At 35.5% G+C, this 19,816-nt stretch overlaps 1 protein-coding gene across 6 annotated transcripts in view; it reads right to left on the bottom strand.

Annotated features, from left to right (window-relative positions):
- nmo (serine/threonine-protein kinase nemo) overlaps positions 1–19,816 on the bottom strand; it is a 73,754-nt gene that overhangs the window by 7,313 nt on the left and 46,625 nt on the right. For 3 of the 6 annotated variants that reach the window (XM_090166138.1, XM_090166140.1, XM_090166139.1), the window contains exons 2-7: positions 18,465–18,594; positions 12,301–12,356; positions 5,615–5,721; positions 2,102–2,586; positions 1,244–1,448; positions 1,062–1,172 (exon numbers count right to left, since the gene is read on the bottom strand). In XM_090166138.1, the coding sequence (XP_090022264.1) occupies positions 1,072–1,172; positions 1,244–1,448; positions 2,102–2,586; positions 5,615–5,721; positions 12,301–12,356; positions 18,465–18,594 (1,084 nt within the window). In that variant the 3' untranslated portion in view covers positions 1,062–1,071. The remainder of the gene's footprint in view (positions 1–1,061; positions 1,173–1,243; positions 1,449–2,101; positions 2,587–5,614; positions 5,722–12,300; positions 12,357–18,464; positions 18,595–19,816) is intronic. The other 3 variants (XM_090166136.1, XM_090166137.1, XM_090166135.1) reach the window with 1 other exon arrangement.

The following is a 19,816-nucleotide window of genomic DNA, read 5'->3' as shown; positions in this document are numbered from 1 at the left end:
AACTCAGTTAAGCTAATATCCAAAGAACCACACAGGCCTAAGTGAACTAGAGACTTGTGAAGCCAATTACGGGTATCTTTCAATACTCAAAAGCTACCAAAATAGAACCAAAAAACTTTTCACAGCATAAGAAATCTCCCACAGTGTTAAAAAGGACAGAGTATTTGTACAAGAAATGCTTAAACAGTGGCGGTGCAATATCTTTCTGGGATTTATTGATTTTTGAAGAATAATACTACAGGGTGGCCAGTTTTTTCACAATCAAATTCAAGGACTTTTCCAGATTTTCCTGATCCTCTCTATACATTTTCCCTGACTTATTTTGTGCTAAATTTTTTAATTTTGTACCCTAAATTTTATTAAAGTTTTCTAATTGCAACCTAAATCAAATTCCATGACTTTTCCCTGATTTTTAGACTAATTTTTAAAATTCCCTGACATTTCCCTCATTTTTAGACTAATTTTTAAAATTCCCCTGATGCTTAGACCCATATTCAAATTCCCCGACTTTTCCAGGAATTCCAGGTACCGCGGCAACCCTGTCCTAACTGGCAAAATTTTACTCTTAATTTAACATGTATCCTACATTTAATTTGTTCAATTTTTAGGGATCTTATTTTAAATCTTGGGGAGTTGCCTCTACCTGCCTACTGCTGGAGCCGCCACTAATTTCCCCCACAAAAAAAATCTTAATAATAATAATCAGCTAGGCTAATACCCAAGGCACCACCTAAGGCCTAAGTCATCAAGCGACTTTTGAAGCCATTAATTCAGGTGGGTTTAAGGTTCAACACTGCTTTCTCCCAATAAAGAATCTCACCTCAAAAGCATGTCCCCTGGAAAACCAGTTCACACCTTATAAAGCGATAATTGAAATTAAAATAGATAGACAGAAAAAAATCCAACGAAAGTTATAGCTTTGTATGTAAAGTGTCAGTGAATTTCCCATTCCCCCCACTAACAAAATTTTAAATAAATGCCAATTACGTATTTCACACGAGTTATCTACTTCATCACAATCTAAACCATGATACTTAATAATTATTAAAATGTTAACCTACGAGATTTGAATTACCTGGCGAAACTTTTGAAGGCAGCGGAATGAGGGTTGATACAGAGTGGCACTCGAGCTGACTGGGCGCAGCGTTCCATGATGAATTTGTGAAGACGTTCTGATTAATGAACAATATGAAGGCTTAGCTTTAATTTATGCTCAAGAGAAATGCTTTACCGATAACAATACCTTTGACTTGTTGGACAGTGGAAAGGTCCTTCTCAAAGGAATCATCAAAGTTAAACGGAGCTACGGGTTCAAACTCCGATATGTAGCAGCGACCGTGTCCGTTGGGCGTGGGCGGACAGCAACGACACATGCATGAATGATACCTGAGTCTGCCTTCTTCGAGGTAGGGGTGAGATAGCGCATCTGCACATGATATTCTTTTATCCTGTCACAACACAAATAAAAAACTTTAATTTCAAAGCTTAAAACAATGTTAACAATTTCAGTTTAATTGCTCAACTTCAAAAGTTTTTTTACAATACACTAAGAGAAAGCACAAACCATGGGATAATTGGCGATAGTTACGTTAATAACTAGTCATAGCGCGGGTTACCAGCCTATTTAATTACATCTTATGGAAGAGTATTCATTCTCGGATTGATTAATAATAATAGGACTTCTATTTTTAATCCAAGATTCATCTAGGCCACTTCCCAAGCTCGAACATTGGGCGAATTTCCTGGCCAATAGCAGTTCTGTACACCACATTCAAGGCTAAAAATTTACCTCATTTAAAAATGACAGATATTACCTATTGATAAACCATCATTTACCGACGAAAGAGTATTAGAAAATCAAAATACGCAGTCTTGGGCCCGTTGAACATGGCCGAAGAGGAAAAAAAGACCAACAACGTTTGGGGAAATAAATAATAAAATAAATAAATATATTTTAGTTAAGTTAAACCGATACCCGGTACTTCGGCCGATAGGCCTTAATATGTTTTTGGAAAATCAAAGGGAGCCCGCGTAGGTACACGTTTCAAGGGAATAACATAAGCAATAATACTTATAATATTCTTTGAGTGTGTCGACTTACAGGATTGAAGAGGAGCATTTGGCAGAGCAAATGGACAGCCTCGTGGGTGGCTTGAGAGGAGAGCGTGTAGAGGGCGGCTAAGGCAGGAGGTTTTTGGGGGCGGCGCAACATGTGGGCGCGGGCCCCTTCGCAGGCGTAGTTCATCTCGTTCAGCATGGGCGTGCCCAAGAGGTCCGTGATCAACTCCAATTGCTGAATGGGCGTTTGAGCTTGGAAGAGAATGCGCCTGCCCAGCAGTTCGGCGAAGATGCAGCCCACCGACCAGATGTCCACCGTCGACGAGTAGTGCTGGGTGCCCATTAGGAGTTCGGGCGCCCGGTAGTACTGCGTCACCACCTCTTGCGTCATGTTCTTCGCTTCGTCGGGCTCCTCCACCCGCGCCAGACCGAAGTCGCAGATCTTCAACACGCAATTGCTGTTCACCAGCAAATTACCCGGCTTGATGTCCCGGTGCAAGATACGCGCTGAATGCAGGTATTTCAGACCTGCGAATGATAAAAAAACACCACCGTGAAAATCAGTTCGTAGCGTCGTAGCCATACGTCATAGCTAAGCGCCGCCTTTGAAACGGCCGCCAGGGGCGCGTCAAAATTTGATGAATTCTTCCCCTGATACTGAGAATTCTCACTTCTAAAATTTGACGGTCTTTCTCAGAGGAGGTGACGTAATCTCCTCTCAGGGGGGGGGGGGGGGAATATAAATAAAAACGGCAGCTAATATTCTGCTACCTGAGAGCTAAAGTCAAGTAAGTCGAGATACGTGACTATTGAAAGATATTCAAAATGAGAATCCTTCACTGTTTTTAAATTAAGATGACTCAGTACAAAATTTTCAATATATATTTTCACTCTATTTTTATCAGTTTTCATTATTAGATTATCATTGTTATTACGCTAGATTTCGAACTTAAAACTGGTTTTTCTCAAATAGGGGTTTTCAGACTCGCTTGACTCTTGCTCTAAAGTAGCGAAATTTCTTGATGCTGAAGAAAATAAACAGTATGATATTTTTAAGGACGAAAATGATTTTTGGAGAAAACCGAATGCTAAGTTAATTTCCGATGAAATATTTATTTTTTAATTATAATAAAATAAAGTTTTCTTCCTTCATATATTGTCGTTAAATCGTGTAAAAATTATATTTTTTTGTCAAAGGCTTAGTTTACAAAGTTTGGCGTTCCTGTCATTTTCGTAAGCCGCCATCTTTAGTAGAATCTTTTTACATTTGTGCTTTTTAGGGAATTCTCACGAAGCACTCTTCTCAAGAAAAGAATTCCTTCTTAGAATTTTGACGCGCCCCATGACAATTATTTAACGACACAGATCACGAGGCAAACGCCACACGGTCCAGCGAAATTATCACGTGACCGCCATGGGCGTCATAATATCATGGCCGACCTATACGCGTTACCATGGCAACGAACACAAGCCACACCCACGAGCAAGCTACAAATATGTAACAGTTGCTCATAAATAGCCTTTTATTTTAAGACTTTTAATGAAACATAAAATATGGACGATTTTTTTTCATTTCGTTTTAATTGGGGGGGGGGGGGTTCCTGAGCCCCCCCCCCCCGGGTGCGCCAATGCTCCCGACATTAGAAAGAAATACATTATAGAAGTTATAGCGTTTTCCATTTGATTGCTCAAGATTCGCTCCGAATCTGTCTCTGATGTCCTATATCTCAAATGCAATATTCCATGAACATATTCCGGCACTTAGTTGTTTTTCGTCTGCTAGTAATTTGAATTTTCGCGTCTTGGTCTGCCATTTTGCCAAAAAATCTAAAAGGAACACGCAAACATTTGCTCCGATTTCGATCCGTTGATCTGTCGAAATCGGCAGATCGGTTTTGGGCGATCTCGGAGCAGCCGAGAGCTGGAAAAGGAACACGCGAAACTTGAACATAAAATGTTGATAAGAGCGATATAGGGCGCTCGAGAGCAGTCAAATGGAAAACTCCATTTGTGAAGAGGATTTTGAAATCTATAGTTTAGCTGTTGTCTCCAATTCACGAGATTTTGTTTTCATGGTAACCTTTTCAATAGGACAAGGAATATTCAGAATTTTTGGGGTTGATGTTAACATTACACAAATGTAACATATTTTATTTTTTAATAAGTGTGTCAGTTTCCGTATTATCAGTGTGTTATAATTCTTACCATAAGTAACATAGTAACTATAAATATGACAATTAACGAGATTTACAAGCAAACTGATTTTTTTAGTTATTGTGTAATCAAGATGTTTTCTCAGTACAGAGCCATCTAGTGTCTAAAACACGCGAGACTTCCGCTAAGCCGAAATATCTGGTTTCCGATAGATAGGCGGAATATTAGGCTAAAATTATAAAAATTAAAGGTTTTTCTCGGCGCCACGAGCTCATGTTTTTTTTATCACGCGTGATTCGCACGCGGGCTTCAAAACAAAGCCCCTCGCGACTCCAGAACGTGCTCCCCGATATTAGGCCTTGGCTGCGTTCAACCATTGAGTTGGGAATATTAATCTAGAGGTCCAATCAAAAAGTCGGATTTCAGTATTTCGCGAAACAAGTTTTTAAAAATAAGAATACTGTCGTCTGCTCCCATCGGCGTCCCAAATAACGAGAAAACGTTATCATACTACCCGTGGCGCCGTCTATCTCTCAATGGTTCCTTCAAATAAGACGCGTTTTCAGCAAAAATATTTTTTTTCTTCAAAATAATGGATGGCGCCACGGGTCATATGATAACGTTTGATCGTCATTTTTAGAGCAGACGGCACATTCGTATTTTTCAAAAACTTGTTTCGTGGGGAGCAGATTTGATTGGATCTCTATATTAATATTCCCAACTCAATGATTTCAACAACTATCAACGGAGAAAAACCGTTGAGTTCTTTTAATCAACGCTACGTCACAAAAATCTAAAAGTTGTTGTACGATTTAGAGTTCGCTGACTTAACGAACAAAATATCGTCTGCTACCCCTCCTTTAACTTTGTCGAATGACGTCACGACACCGATGAGCAACGGAAAAACCATCTCGCTCAGCCGATGTTTCCGCTGAGTCCCCGATGATCAACGTGACGTCAAAACCGGAAAATAACTTTTGACTTTTCATAATTACAATAAGACAATCAAAAAACGCAAACCACAAATTTATAATATTTTCCTAAAGTAAAAAGACATACCAGGGTTGCCATGATATTTTCCTGATTTAAATTTCCCCCACCATTTTTCTTTAAGAATTTCCACAACGCTTTTGAAGACCACAATTTGACAATTTTTAACGTAATATTTTAGTATAAAGGTAACTAAAACATTTTCATTGCAACGTTTACAAACATTTTTTTTTTTATAATCTTCACTTTTTTCAAGATAAATTAAAGTTCCTAATTTATAGGAAATTCTGAAAATTACCCGCCTTTTCCGGGCTATTTTCAAATTCCCTGCCCTGTGGAAACCCTGCATACGTCGGGAATGATATTATAGACTAATGCACAGACAATAAAAATGAGTAAAAATGATAGTTACCTCTTAGAATTTGATAGAGAAATACTTTAACATGGTCGGAAGTGAGAGGTTGTGGTGAGACAATTATCTTATGCAGATCGCTTTGCATTAATTCAGTTATAACATAGCTAGCATCCAAGAGTTAAGGAAAAAAAATTAAAAACCAAAATTTCCCCCAAAGCAATATAAAAACGACACTTCCAAAAATGGAGAAAGAATTAATAAATTACGTAACGTTTCCTTAAATTTATATAAATATATATCATTATAGTTTAAAAAACATTTAAAATAAAAAAAACATGACCCATTTTAAAACTACCGGCTGTTACTTAAAGAGTCAAAACTTCAAAAGCGTATTTGGAATGTAAATAAACCAATTACATTTATAATTGGGGACAATTAAAGGGTTGACATTTCCTAGTTTGTAGTAATTAGGATAGCACATTATTTAAAATAATAGTGTATTTCCACCCCCTTAATATATTGGGGGTTTAATTTCTTATTAATTGGGTGTATTTTATACTAAATGAGTATGGGACAGTCTTCGTAGTTTTAACTAAAGAAAATAATTACATTTTTAATGTTTTGGTTTAAATAAACGGTTTAGTAAGTGGTAGTTCAAAAACCTGAAAATTGGTTTAAGGAGGATACTTGAAACACAGGCCAATATCTTTTATTGACATTTGACCAAGGCTTCAGAGAATAAACAAACGGAAGTCAAGCGGTTAATTAATAATTATTAATTAAACAATTTTCATAATTAAAATGACCGTAATAATACCAGCCCTAATAGGCTACAAACATTTGATTTTAAATGTTTTAAATGCACTTTAAACTTAAGGGGACTCACTGTAACCAATATTTGGATACGGTAGGCGTGGCCTAATTCGGAAGGCTTACTGAGGTACACCAACCGCTTTGAAAAATTATTTAACTATCACTACGAAAGGCTTAGGCGTCAGTACGTGCCAGCTAGGAGCAACAAATACAGCACCCCACACAAGGAGAACGCAACCCGTCAGAAGTCGTGCATTTTCTTGCGTACATTTTTTCATTGTCTAGACGCTTTAGCGCCTGCTGCCGTCGGAAGGGGAAAATTCGGAAATGGGTCTTCCCCATTTCCATAAAAAACTCATCGTAAAGGCTCGTCCAATGAAATTTGTACACAACACTGCGTTAGCGTGTTTAAAGGCTAGCTGCGTTCTTCTCCTTTTGTTTGTTTTAATAACTAAGCCTAACCTAAGTTTAGAAATGAAATGGATTCCAGTGAATTTGATTTAAAAAAAAACCTCAGCCATACGCGGTTTACTGGTTATTTTTACTTAACACAATAGTTAATTACCATTAATTAAACTTTTAAAGAACCAATTTCAAAAATAAAAGGTCCAAAAGTCGCTAAGCCTAATCATTTAACCGACAACAACGGCGCCATTTGGTCAAAATTGAACGTGAACGCTCCAGCTTATCTGCGAAACTACTCCGGAAATCGACTTCAGCGACGCCAAGTTTGTCCACATTGAACTAAAATTATCCTATACATTTTGAAGCCTGAGCAGTGAGTCCCCTTAGATTCTTGGTCCATCGTTGAGCAGACTAACTACACTAAGCAGACGAAATTTAGCCCAATCCGACGAATCTACAATTTTTTCCCCGCCAAGAAAATAAATTTCCCAGCATAATTTATCTTGATATAAAAATGTATTTTTACATTTTAAGGCTTTGATTGGTCTAAATCTCTCAACACTAGTGACCTAGAGCGGCGAAAAATGTAACAAGCGGCTCAATTTTACTGTTTTTACAGGACTATATTTTTGAGGTACATGCGAGGGGCAGGTCACTTCCATTTTGGGTGCGTCAGAATCATAGTAAAATGATTAAATCAGATTAATCGTGATTAAATCAGGGTTATCAAGTTTTAATCAATCTAATCACGATTTAAACGAGATTTAATCATTCTAATCACGTTTTAATCAATCGAGATTTTATAATTAAAATCAAAACTAAAGTACGATAATTTAATATTAATTATTAATATTGAGTTATATCGCAATTGTTTGATTCTCGTTCTAATTTCTAATCGAGATTTAATCATACTAATCACGATTAATCGTGATTTAATCAACATAATCACGATTAAATATGATTTAATCATTTGAGGGGTGCGTCGTTAATCAAAGAAGTGACCTGCCTCTCGCATGGTTTTGTATCAAAATATTACGGGTTTTGCGTTGTTAGGTAAAATCGTGACGTCACCCAGATGAGATCGTATTGAAAATCAATGGAGGCTCATCTGGATGACGTCATCAATTTTAACTCGTACAGATATTTTTTTTCAAACATCTTGATCGAGACCCCTTACTTTTTAAAGCGTTTTCATTTCCATTAAGCCTTGGCCTTATACAAAAATAAATTCACTGATAATATTCGCCATCGTTACCGCAGCGCCAAGTTAGTATGTGGCGTATGTGTGAACTTCTTAACCTGTTTGATATTTTTATCATCGAAGTATATAAATTGAAAACTTCAACAACGCCAAAAAAAACCCTTCAAACTGGGACAAACAGCGTAAAATCGCGAAACTACCAAACACAGGTCCTGCCATCTACCGGCTTAACCGTCACAAAAAGGGTCAATTCATGCCGCATACACAATAAGACCTAAACCCCCCTTCGCGAGGGAAGATTTCAGCCAGGGCAGGTGTGCCAGTCAAGGAGTGCAAATTCTGACCTGTTTTGGCGCTCTTGGGGTCGGACCGTCGACAATTTTTTTTTAACCAAGGCATGGCTAGGTGGCGCCATATCGTGACCCTCCCCGCGTATTTTCCATTATCCCTCGCAAAGATGCGAGACGAGAAGGCCTAAGGCGGGCGGGGGGACCAGAAACACTTGTAGAAATGGCGTCTTTTTAAAATGATAACAGCCAAGACCGAGGCTGGTGAGGTTCGGTTAGGAGGACCGTAGCAACAGATGCCAAGAAAGTACGCCAGCCACAGAAGAGGAAAAAATAAAATAGTGTCAAAGCGTGCCGATAGGGGTCTCTAAATGCTTCCATGTGAAGCAGATGTTTGTAAACTTTTAGATAAGGATTAAAAAAAACTGTTGTAATTAAAAACATGGGTTTTTTACTTTGTTTTAGAAAAGTATCGAGTTTCTTTTACAATCCAAGGGTTTAATAGAGTCTGTTCTTAGATAGAACATGGGCCAAATAATGATAAATTATTATTATTTGGCCCATGGATAGAAGTACCGGGCGATTGTTATAGAATAGACCAATTCGCAAAGACTTGGCTGTACCATGGTCAAAACCTAGTAAACGCCATTTTATTTAGTTCCAGATATAATAGTTTCTTGCCAAAATATACAACTTTAAACAATAGATGTAGGTTAACTAATATTTCGATTTTTAACATTATGTAATATAAATAAGAGATTTATATAAAAAAAATACTCTGGATTTAATAACCATAACCTTGTGACATATTCGAAGGACCAGTAAATATTTTATTTTTAGATCATGAACGGGCCTTGATTAATTACGTAGTTAGTGGTGTAACCATTCGCCTATGTCACTAACTCAAAATTTTCTTTAAAATTGGCGTTTACTAGGTTTTGCCATGAGGCAAGGATAAAAAAATTAGTGAATAAGTAGATTAGTCCATTATGAAAAGGGGAAAAAGCTAAACCCCAAAACAAATTTGAAGAAAATTAAAAACTTACAAATAGCTCGTACCGATAGGTCATCGAGCATACAAAAAGTCGCGAAACTCTGACCAAATAGATCTTCGAGTGAAAAACTAAATTAAATTAAATAAAATAGCCAGAAATTCCAACGGTAGACCGGTTTCGTCCTATTTGGGACTCGTCAGTACCGTGCGGGAAATCTGGCTTGCGACTAAGCCTAAACATTAAAAATTTCAAAACTAGTTGCGTAGCAACGGAAGGCCGAATGAGGGGGGAGTGGTGGAGAATAGTAGATACGAAATGTAACGTTAAAACGAACCACCTATGGACTGCAGAGATTTAAATGGGAAACCAACATTTAGAAGGCATTAGAGGGTCGATTTTATTGCTTTCATATCTACAAGATGGCACCAAATTAAACTTTTCGTGGGCGTCTTATCATGGCTGACAAACTAGTTGCTATGGCAACGAAAATAGTGTTCCTCTTATCCGGAAAATTGTCCGTATTTTTCCGAAAATAAAAAAAGTTTTCATTCCATGATTTAAATAAAGCGGTATTTTCGCCTAATTTTTTCGTATAATTAAGTAAAATAATAATCAGCTAGGCTAATACCCAGGGCACCACCTTTGGCCTAAGTCATCAAGCGACTTTTGAAGCCATTAATTCCGGTGGCCGGGTTACAATGTAGGAGGGTGGTGGCAAGCCCTGCATGCCACGAGTTCGAGCCAACAGCTCTCTACACTAACTATTACCGTTAACCTCGACAAGTTTTTATGGAAGGGGAAACCGAAGAACTCGAGGGAATATCGAAGGGGAAACCGAAGAACTCGAGGGAATATCGAAGGGGAAACCGAAGAACTCGAGGGAATATCGAAGGGGAAACCCCTTAAACCAACGAGGAGAGAACTTGCAAACTCAACGCAGAAGGAGTTGTTCCGAGTTTTCACCCAGTGCCACAAGCTGGGATCGAACCCGGCTCCTCTTGCTGCGAGGCGAAAGTGCTAACCACTCCGCCACCCCACGACTAAACCTCTAGATTAGTTTAAACTGATTAACAATGTAACACTATTAATGTTTTGTAGTATGTTTACTGATATTAGACATTTCATATCGATAAAAAGTTAAAAACATTAAAAACCTTAAATAAGTAATTTGTGTTTCAAGTTTATATTCTTCCGATTTGCGGAAAATGTTCCACATTTTATTTTTCCAGAAAAATAACAACACTAGGCCAAACCCACAAATAACGCGTTGATGGTACGTGGATTTCCAAACACCCAGTCATTGCTAGACTAGATTTATCAATAAACTACGAACCTTATTAAGCTATTCTCTCCCTCCGTTGGAGAAAAAGCGCAGTCTGTAATCCGATAACTTTTTGGCGATTTCGGTATTAGGTTACGCAGTGTAGTAACTGATACAAACGGTAGATGGCAGTTCGAGATTGGGGCCTCGGAAAAGGTTAAAACGAAGCCGATTCCCAGTGCTTTAGAAAGGAGAATTTTAAACATGGTTTCAACGCGATTTTCGCAGAATAATATTCCATATACAAAACAAGGTACATCCGGTATTGGAATAATTTTTTTGGAAGGTACTTCACATATTTAATTTCCTACGCTAAATGCCCAATTAAACCCAGTTATGTCTATTTTAAACCTTGGCTTCTAAAATATTTGGCAAACTAACCCGATTTTTGTTACTATAAGCTTGGATTAATAATTGACGGCTTTTAAAATTCATTTTGCGCGCGAAAATACCTCTACATGTTATGGTCAAAAAAGCACGCAAAGAAGGCTGTGTCCCCAAGACATGTATCTGTAGTGTCGCACGCTAAAACGTCATTTCAAAATTCGTCAATAGTAGTTCCTACCTGGATATATCACTTGAAATAAAATCTGACCTGCAAATGGCTTTTGCGAAAGCAGCGACGAATTTCCGAAACTCCCGTAACACGTAGCCTTCTACAATGCAGAACCCGTAACAAACACTTAGCAAATGCACGCGGAACTATCGAGTGATATATCCAGATAAGAAGTACTATTATTTATCCAAGCTATAAGCTTCGTGCGTTCAAAATTCTCTCTGCACAACAGCTGAAAGTTGCAATCGAAAAACATTGGTATTCAAAAATCGTCTGCTATTTCTTCACATATTTAGTTTACGGATATTAGGGCAGATGGCGCTATATTTCCCAAACTCGAAGCCTATCGGCCAGACTAACTTTAAACAAGGACAGTAGATACAGGGACGAGAAAGCAGGAAAAAAATTTCGATTTTAAACGTCTTCATATTCACGGGGAGTTAGATGTAAACAAACCGCGGCCATTGTTAAGACGTGGTTCACCATGGACAGTATTATTGTAGTTAGTTTTTACCATTTTGATGTTAAATTAAAAATAAAACTACGAGCGTAAATAAAAAATGCCTATTTGTTTTGGACACTTAAGCCTCCTCAAGAAAAGAACCGCTAAAATTAGGTGACCGCCATTTTTTTGTTTACAACTAACTCTCCTTGCGTTTAAGTCGTTTTAGGTGATATATTCCAACAGAGGCCGCCAATACACTTTCTCGTCCCTGTATTTACTGTCCTTGCTTTAAAATATTAAAAGGGATTAAGTAATAAACCTTTCTATAAAATAACATTGGCCTTCTTGTTTTTGATGTTGCTGCTGCGTCACGGGTGACGTATCGATGACGTTTTACTAAGAAAAACCCTGGACAAAAGGCTAAGTTCGATGACACACGAATGAGATACATAAAAACAAATTCACGCGTAGTTTATTTTATAGAAAGACCTATTCACCTTGAAGTTTAAAATCTATTTTAAAATATAAAAAAGTAAATTAAGCCTTGGCTAATGCCAAATTATTTAAAATCCTTATAAATAACCGATGTGTCAAGTTTTATATTGGTTTACAACTTTTCGAAAGAGGTTTTTGACTTTAACCACCGCAGTTTACGAAACCAAAACATCTTTCAAAACCAAGAGATTAAGAAACAATAAAGACTTTCGAAATAAAGGATACATTTCTTGGAAAAAGTCTACATGAGGAGGTTGTAGTATATCCAACGCCGACAGGACCTGTTAAAATAAAAAAAACAACAGATGGCGTTAGGTACACATCAATAAACGGAACAAATTTAGGCCTAACGGGATTTTTAGAAATGATTAAATTAGCCACCCGTAGAATACAGTCCCAGGCAGAAACAATGTTTTCATTCTGAACGTAATAGTTAGATCAGGCGGCCCTAGATGGAAGCAGCGGCTACAACAGAACGACGCCCAAAATCCGATTATCGTATCCGGTACACGCGCAATAAAGGGAATGAGGTTAAGATAATTCATCCGCTAATGTGTAACCCAATCTCCATCGCCTCGTAGCAATTAATATATTAATGATATCCATTCGCGAAATATGCGCGCTGGGTAAATTAGAAATTTTAATGGGGAAGTTTTGCAGAATACAATAGGTTCGACGGTTCGAATTTATACATTTGTGGACGTAAAAGATTTATAGTTCCTCTCTAATTTACTTCTCGATATAAATCATCCTGGATTGTTATTTGCCTGTTAATGGTAAACAAGAATGAATTAGACTATATTTGGTCAAATAAGTTCCGTTTCATGTTGTACTTCAGCGTATTCTGAACATTTTGAAAGCTTTGGAAGAATACCCAAATACTGTGGGACCACTAGGAAACCTTTATTTTTAAAGCCAAAAAATGCCCAGACTTCATATTTTTCACATTTTTCTTTAGGAAATTTCCAAAACCTTTCATTTTGCTCAAATTGCCGGAAGTTATAACATTTCTAGTAATAAGTATAGAACTGTTCTTTTGAAGTCAGCATCGATATAGTGGAAAGTCAGGGTTATCACTAAAATGCTCGTGAATTGTAAGAGTTAATTTTAGTCAATTTGAACTTTTGATCTGAGGAAAGTTAGAGAGGGCAAGGGTTATTGAGGGCGTAATTAAAGGGATAGTGACATACTTTAAATTATACTTTTTAAGGTTTTTTCGCTGAGATTCTAAGCCCATTTAATTAAATTAAATTTTTAACAAGGTTAACAAGGTTAAAAATAATAATAATAATAACAATAATAATAATAATAATAATAATAATAATAAATAATAATAATAATAATAATAATAATAATAATAATAATAATAATCAGCTAGGCTAATACCCAAGGCACTACCACAATATTCTCAGATTCAAATTCCCTGACCATTTTAAGATATTTTCCCTGACATTTTAAGGTCAAAATTAGATAATTTATAACTTTTACATTTATCAGAAGTTAATAAGTATTATCAACTTATATTTCAGTACAAAAATTATTTCAACGTTAAAAAACCTTTCAAGTATCTAAATAATAATAGCAGAATTTGCCATAGATCTACAGTAAAATTAACTTAAAAAAGTGTCAAGTGTAAACTGAATTCCCTGACCTTTAACAAATTCTTAAAATTCCGACTTTTTAGGCCCATTTTTAAATTATCTGACATGTGGCAACCCTGTTTAAAATTATTAACCAGTTTCTTAGCTAATAATAAGTCTAATTTTAAAGGGATATCATAGTAACATAATTAAAATTATTTTTTAAATTTTTTGGATCATCATCAAATCTAATTTAAAATAACCTTATATAATTAACTAAGAAACTAATATTCAAAAATTATTAACAATAATTAGTTTAACATTAAAACAACATCGTTATAATATAAATTATAATTTTTTTGCAGTTAGAAAGCCATATGTCAAATACTCATCTTCTAAACTAATTTAAAATAATGATAATAATAATAAATAATTAACTAAGAAACTAATATTAACAAATTATTTACAATATTTAATTTAACATTAAAACAACATCGTTATAATATAAATTATAATTTGTTTTTGCAGTTTGAAAGCCATATGTCAAATACTCATCTTCTAAACTAATTTATAATAATGATAATAATAATAAATAATTAACTAAGAAACTAATATTAACAATATTTAGTTTAACATTATAATTTAAATTATGAAGTTTTTTTTTCAGTATTAAAGCCATGCCAAATACTCCTAAGCTAATTTAAAATACTGCCAGTTAATTTAAATAAAGAAAAAATTGATTTTATAGAAAACTTCGTAACTAATTAGCCATCAAATTGGTCAATAAAAATACCACCCTAAAAAATGGGCTAGACATTTACTTACTCGACCTAGCTCCAAAAATTTAATCGAAAATTTGTAGGCCTAACAGAAACCAGAATAAATTCGAAGTTATATACAAATTATTCGAGAGAGCTAACAAAATTCTAACCAGACATTAGTTTTGCGAGTCGTCTAGACTTAAAATGGGATGGAGGAGGGAATACAAAACCAACGGTATAGGTCCATAATTTAGGCCTATTTTACTGCCGAGAGAAACCCAACGAAAAACGTATGTTTAAAAAACCATTTCCCGAAGAGCTTTTACGAAACGACGGCTATGTTTTTCTCTTTTTTTACAACCAAGGCTTAAGCGTTCGTAGTACGCTCGTAGGTAATAGAGAGGGTAAAGTTTATAGGCGTTTTGGGCTACTTTCGGTTGGGCAAGGTCTGAGTGATGTATTAAACGTTAAACCTAGGACCTCTTCTCGGTAATGTTTTATTGTTATATCATTCGCACGATAGAGGGCGTTTAAGGCCTGAAACGACGAAAGAGAGCATTAACAGTAACGAAGGTCACGCCACCAACTTCAAGGAGTGTTTTGTACGAGCAATACCTATGACACTGCCTTATAATGCTAAGAAACAGTCTCTCAAACTGTACTCGCCAAATTCATCTAGCAAAACTCAGGAGGGATTATGGACACTGAATTGGTCGAAATCCAGCTGAAGAATTGCATTGATGGGGTTATTATTCTTGTCATTTAAAGAGATTTTAATTTGTCATAATTTAAATTGATTCTGTCATTCGTCATACAAGGTTAAATTTGCATTTTAGGGGTCATTATTACAGTCTAAAAGTAGCTATTAATTTAACTTGTCATAATTTAAATTGATTCTGTCATTCAAGTTGGTACAACAAATCGCAACAAATGATAACTTGGATTTAGTTGAATCTACGATGCGAAAATATACTACACTTTGATGATAAAAAACACTTTAGTAATAGACTGTGTAGTATATTTTCGCATCTAGAGAATGAGTTTTGTATAAAATATGGGTTTTCGAAATTCAAGGTTGCCACAGTTTTTTCACATTCAAATTCCCCAACTTTTCCGGGTTTTCCATGAAAATTTCCCTCGTTTATTTTGTGCCAAAATTCGGTATTTTTTAACCTATATTTTAGAAAAGGTTTCCTATTTGCATTTTGCAACCGAAATTAGCTTCCCCAATTTTTAGTCTTTTCTAGGAATTCCTTATTTTTCAGGTACTGTGGCAACTTCAATTTCTTTACATATATGAAAAATAGGATTAAATTTCTAAAAATATAGGACTATAGGATTATTTTTTCAAAATTATGGCATATATTGTCCTATAAAATGCTATTTAATTTACTAACTTTATGCATTTAAAACAATCTATATTTAGTTAAATAAATTTGAAATTTTCCCTTAAAAATAGACACTATTTAAACGTTTTATCAACAAAATATACTAGTACAATAACAAAAGTATATACTAGTATGACTTTTTGGGGATTTGGCTAAAAATATAGGATGTTTTAGGACTTTTTGGAGATTTGGCTTAAAATATAGGATGTTATAGGACTTTTTGGAGATTTTGTTAAAAATATAGGATGTTACAGGACTTTTTGAAAATATAGGACATCTGGGGTCCCTGCAACGCTGAAATAATAAGCTTCGTTTAGCTATTAAAGTTTTTCGCCTTGAAGGCCTATCGGCCGAAGTACCGCATATTTTTCCCCAATAAAGCTTAGTTTTCTCCCTCACTTCTTGGTCTCTTTACTTGTTCGCGTTTTTACTCTTCGTTTAGCTATAACATTTAATCTAACGAAATATTTAAGAGGTGCCTACACATGTTTTATTTGGGTTTTGTTTTCATAAAGTATGTAACAGTATTACATCAAAGAAAAGGTATATCAATTGATGCATTGGGAGAATCTAGCGTTAGTCATCACGTCAGGACCAAAAAACACCAGATTTCTAAGTATCCTCGCTCGCCAAATGAGTCAATATAATTTCTGGATGCTGACAATGTCTGACCATGAATAAAAGGCGTAACGCTAAGTTTGAAAAGACGTCCATTGTGACGATGGAATAATGCGTTAAACCCATTTTTATTTGACAACAAGAGCAACCGCGTTAAAGGGACGACCTAGAAAACTTGATTGAATTAAAACCTCCTCTCCCATTAATATCGCCAGTCGAAGCCAGATAAATTGACAATAATTAAAACACGGCATCGACGGATTAAACGGGATATTTGACACCGATTTGAGGTCAATGCGAAACAACTAGTTTCCCCTTTTTTAATTGAAAATGGTCTCACTTCTTTTACCTAGCAGGGTAAGAAAAATAGGATATAGTAATTTTTAGGTAAATATAGGAAATTATAGGAATGGTCAGTTGAATTTATAGGAAATTATAGGCACGCTCAGTGTAATTTATAGGAAATTAAAGGCACGGTCAGTGTAATTTATAAGAAATTATAGGCATGGTCAGTGAAATTTATAGGAAATTATAGGCACGGTCAGTTGAATTTATAAGAAATTATAGGAACGTTCAGTGAAATTTATAGGAACGTTCAGTTGAATTTATTGGAAATTATAGGAACGGTCAGTTGAATTTATAAGAAATTATAGGAACGTTCAGTGAAATTTATAGGAACGTTCAGTTGAATTTATTGGAAATTATAGGAACGGTCAGTGGAATTTATAAGAAATTATAGGCACGGTCAGTTGAATTTATAGGAACATACAGCTGAATTTATTGGAAATTATAGGCACGGTCAGTGAAATTTATAGGAAATTATAGGCATGGTCAGTGAAATTTATAGGAAATTATAGGCACGGTCAGTTGAATTTATAAGAAATTATAGGAACGTTCAGTGAAATTTATAGGAACGTTCAGTTGAATTTATTGGAAATTATAGGAACGGTCAGTTGAATTTATAAGAAATTATAGGAACAGTCAGTGGAATTTATAAGAAATTATAGGCACGGTCAGTTGAATTTATAGGAAATTATAGGAACATACAGCTGAATTTATTGGAAATTATAGGCACGGTCAGTGAAATTTATAGGAAATTATAGGAACGTTCAGTGAAATTTATAGGATTGTTCAGTTGAATTTATAAGAAATTATAGGAACGGTCAGTGAAATTTATAGGAACGTTCAGTTGAATTTATTGGAAATTTATAGGAACGTTCAGTTGAATTTATTGGAAATTTATAGGAACGTTCAGTTGAATTTATTGGAAATTTATAGGAACATTCAGTTGAATTTATTGGAAATTTATAGGAACATTCAGTTGAATTTATTGGAAATTTATAGGAACATTCAGTGGAATTTATTGATAGGAACGTTCAGTGGAATTTATTGATAGGAACGTTCAGTGGAATTTATTGATAGGAACGTTCAGTGGAATTTATTGATAGGAACGTTCAGTGGAATTTATTGATAGGAACGTTCAGTGGAATTTATTGATAGGAACGTTCAGTGGAATTTATTGATAGGAACGTTCAGTGGAATTTATTGATAGGAACGGTCAGTGGAATTTATTGATAGGAACGGTCAGTGGAATTTATTGATAGGAACGGTCAGTGGAATTTATTGATAGGAATGGTCAGTGGAATTTATTGATAGGAACGGTCAGTGGAATTTATTGATAGGAACGGTCAGTGGAATTTATTGATAGGAACGGTCAGTTGAATTTATTGAAAATTATAGGAATAATTTTAATAAAGATAAAACGTCTGGTCACCCTGCGTTTACTATACATACAGTATATTATTGACATTATTTAGAATTTTATTCCCATTATTTTGGAAAATACGAGCAATTTGACTTCCCCGCCTTGTCGTTTTGAAAGCGATTCTAAGCGAGCGGACTTGGACAAGTTGCTTCCCGAACCAACACCAAGCGATTTCTCACGTTGGTTTTAAAATCTAGTTATGTAATATGAAGCGATTTTAGGGGTAAGTGTGAACCTGGCTTAAGAAAAAATATGAAATACAGATGTCACTACTTACATTTTCGTGCCTGAAGAAACAGAGCATTTTGATTTCTCTGTAGACCCGTTTACTAGACACTAAATTTTGGAAGACATTGGGCATTTTCTTGAGTGCGACTCTTTTGCCATCTCGGGGATCCGTCACCGACCTACAAACAAAAACATTCAATTATCATTCTGAATAATCATAATTTAATTATGACAAAAATTGAAATTAGTGAGAAAATTGGGCTTGGGACGAGCTTTTCAAAAAACTATTTTTTTGAAGATTTCGCTTCCATCCACTCATAATACCGATTTACGGGGATTTTTATTGAAACGTGTATTCCGCCGCGGTAAAAAGTAGTTGCGCTTCTTATTGAGTGTTATAATTTAAAAAAAAGCTAACTTAAATGTTCCCAAAAATTAAAATATACTTTTTACTGGGATATTTCTTTACATTATTAAAATATCCTTTTGGTAACTGAGATTAATCAAAATATGATAATTTATTTGGTATTATATTACCATAATTAACAATTGGCCTTTCTATAAAGCCATTACGCTTGCCGAACTTGTTTTAATGTATCGCTTTCGTCACGAGATACGTAGGAGTTCAGTTCAGTTTCGAAGGTTAGATCTATATAAAAAGGGCGACTCGTCGAATTTTAATTGGCTATCCTAGTGAAACGTCACTTCTACGTCACGAGTGATGCGCCCGATACATCTAAACAATAAGGCCAATGTTACTTTATAGAAAGGCCTAATTAAATAAGTACGACATTTGTTTTAATGCTTATTTTCTAACCGAACCTTTTTGAACTGTCAGCCGAACTGAGTAGTATATAATCGTCCTTGGTAGAAGTGTATTTCGCATCGGGCATATTTAGACGCTAGGAGGCACTGTGCTGATAACGAAACCATGATTGCGCAATAACGCAAGAAATATCACCGAACGGATTTTAAAATTGGCATATTTATTGTTATTATGTTACTTTTGGTATTATCATAAGTCTATAATATTGTTCAATTAAGTCTGTCCCTTTGGGGAATATTTTACTGAGAGCTAGTAACGGAGTGACGTCATGACAAGAAAATCTCCCTATAGCGAGGCGCAGTCAAAGACTACGTGTGACGCGCTAGCAAGCGGACGCAAAACCGTGACGAAGCCCGTAATGCAGTCTGTCTTGTGAATAGCTCTGAATTAAACTTTTGCAAGAATAGGAAGTGTCACACTTATGTAACAATATTATATACTCATGGTATTACCAAATTCTTACTTAGAAGAGCAAATTGTTTTGGCGGTAACTTTATTGTCTCTTTTGTGGGGTTCCGGAGCTCTTTTAAAAATGTGGTCAACCATTCGTAGCTTGCTCGTGGGTGTGGCTTGTG

The sequence above is a fragment of the Leiobunum rupestre genome, chromosome 2, assembly GCF_980474605.1.
Source record: "Leiobunum rupestre chromosome 2, qqLeiRupe1.1.hap1, whole genome shotgun sequence".
Taxonomy (NCBI): domain Eukaryota; kingdom Metazoa; phylum Arthropoda; class Arachnida; order Opiliones; family Sclerosomatidae; genus Leiobunum; species Leiobunum rupestre.
The sequence above is the reverse complement of the archived record's forward strand: the minus strand, read 5'-3'. Positions and strand labels throughout refer to the sequence as shown.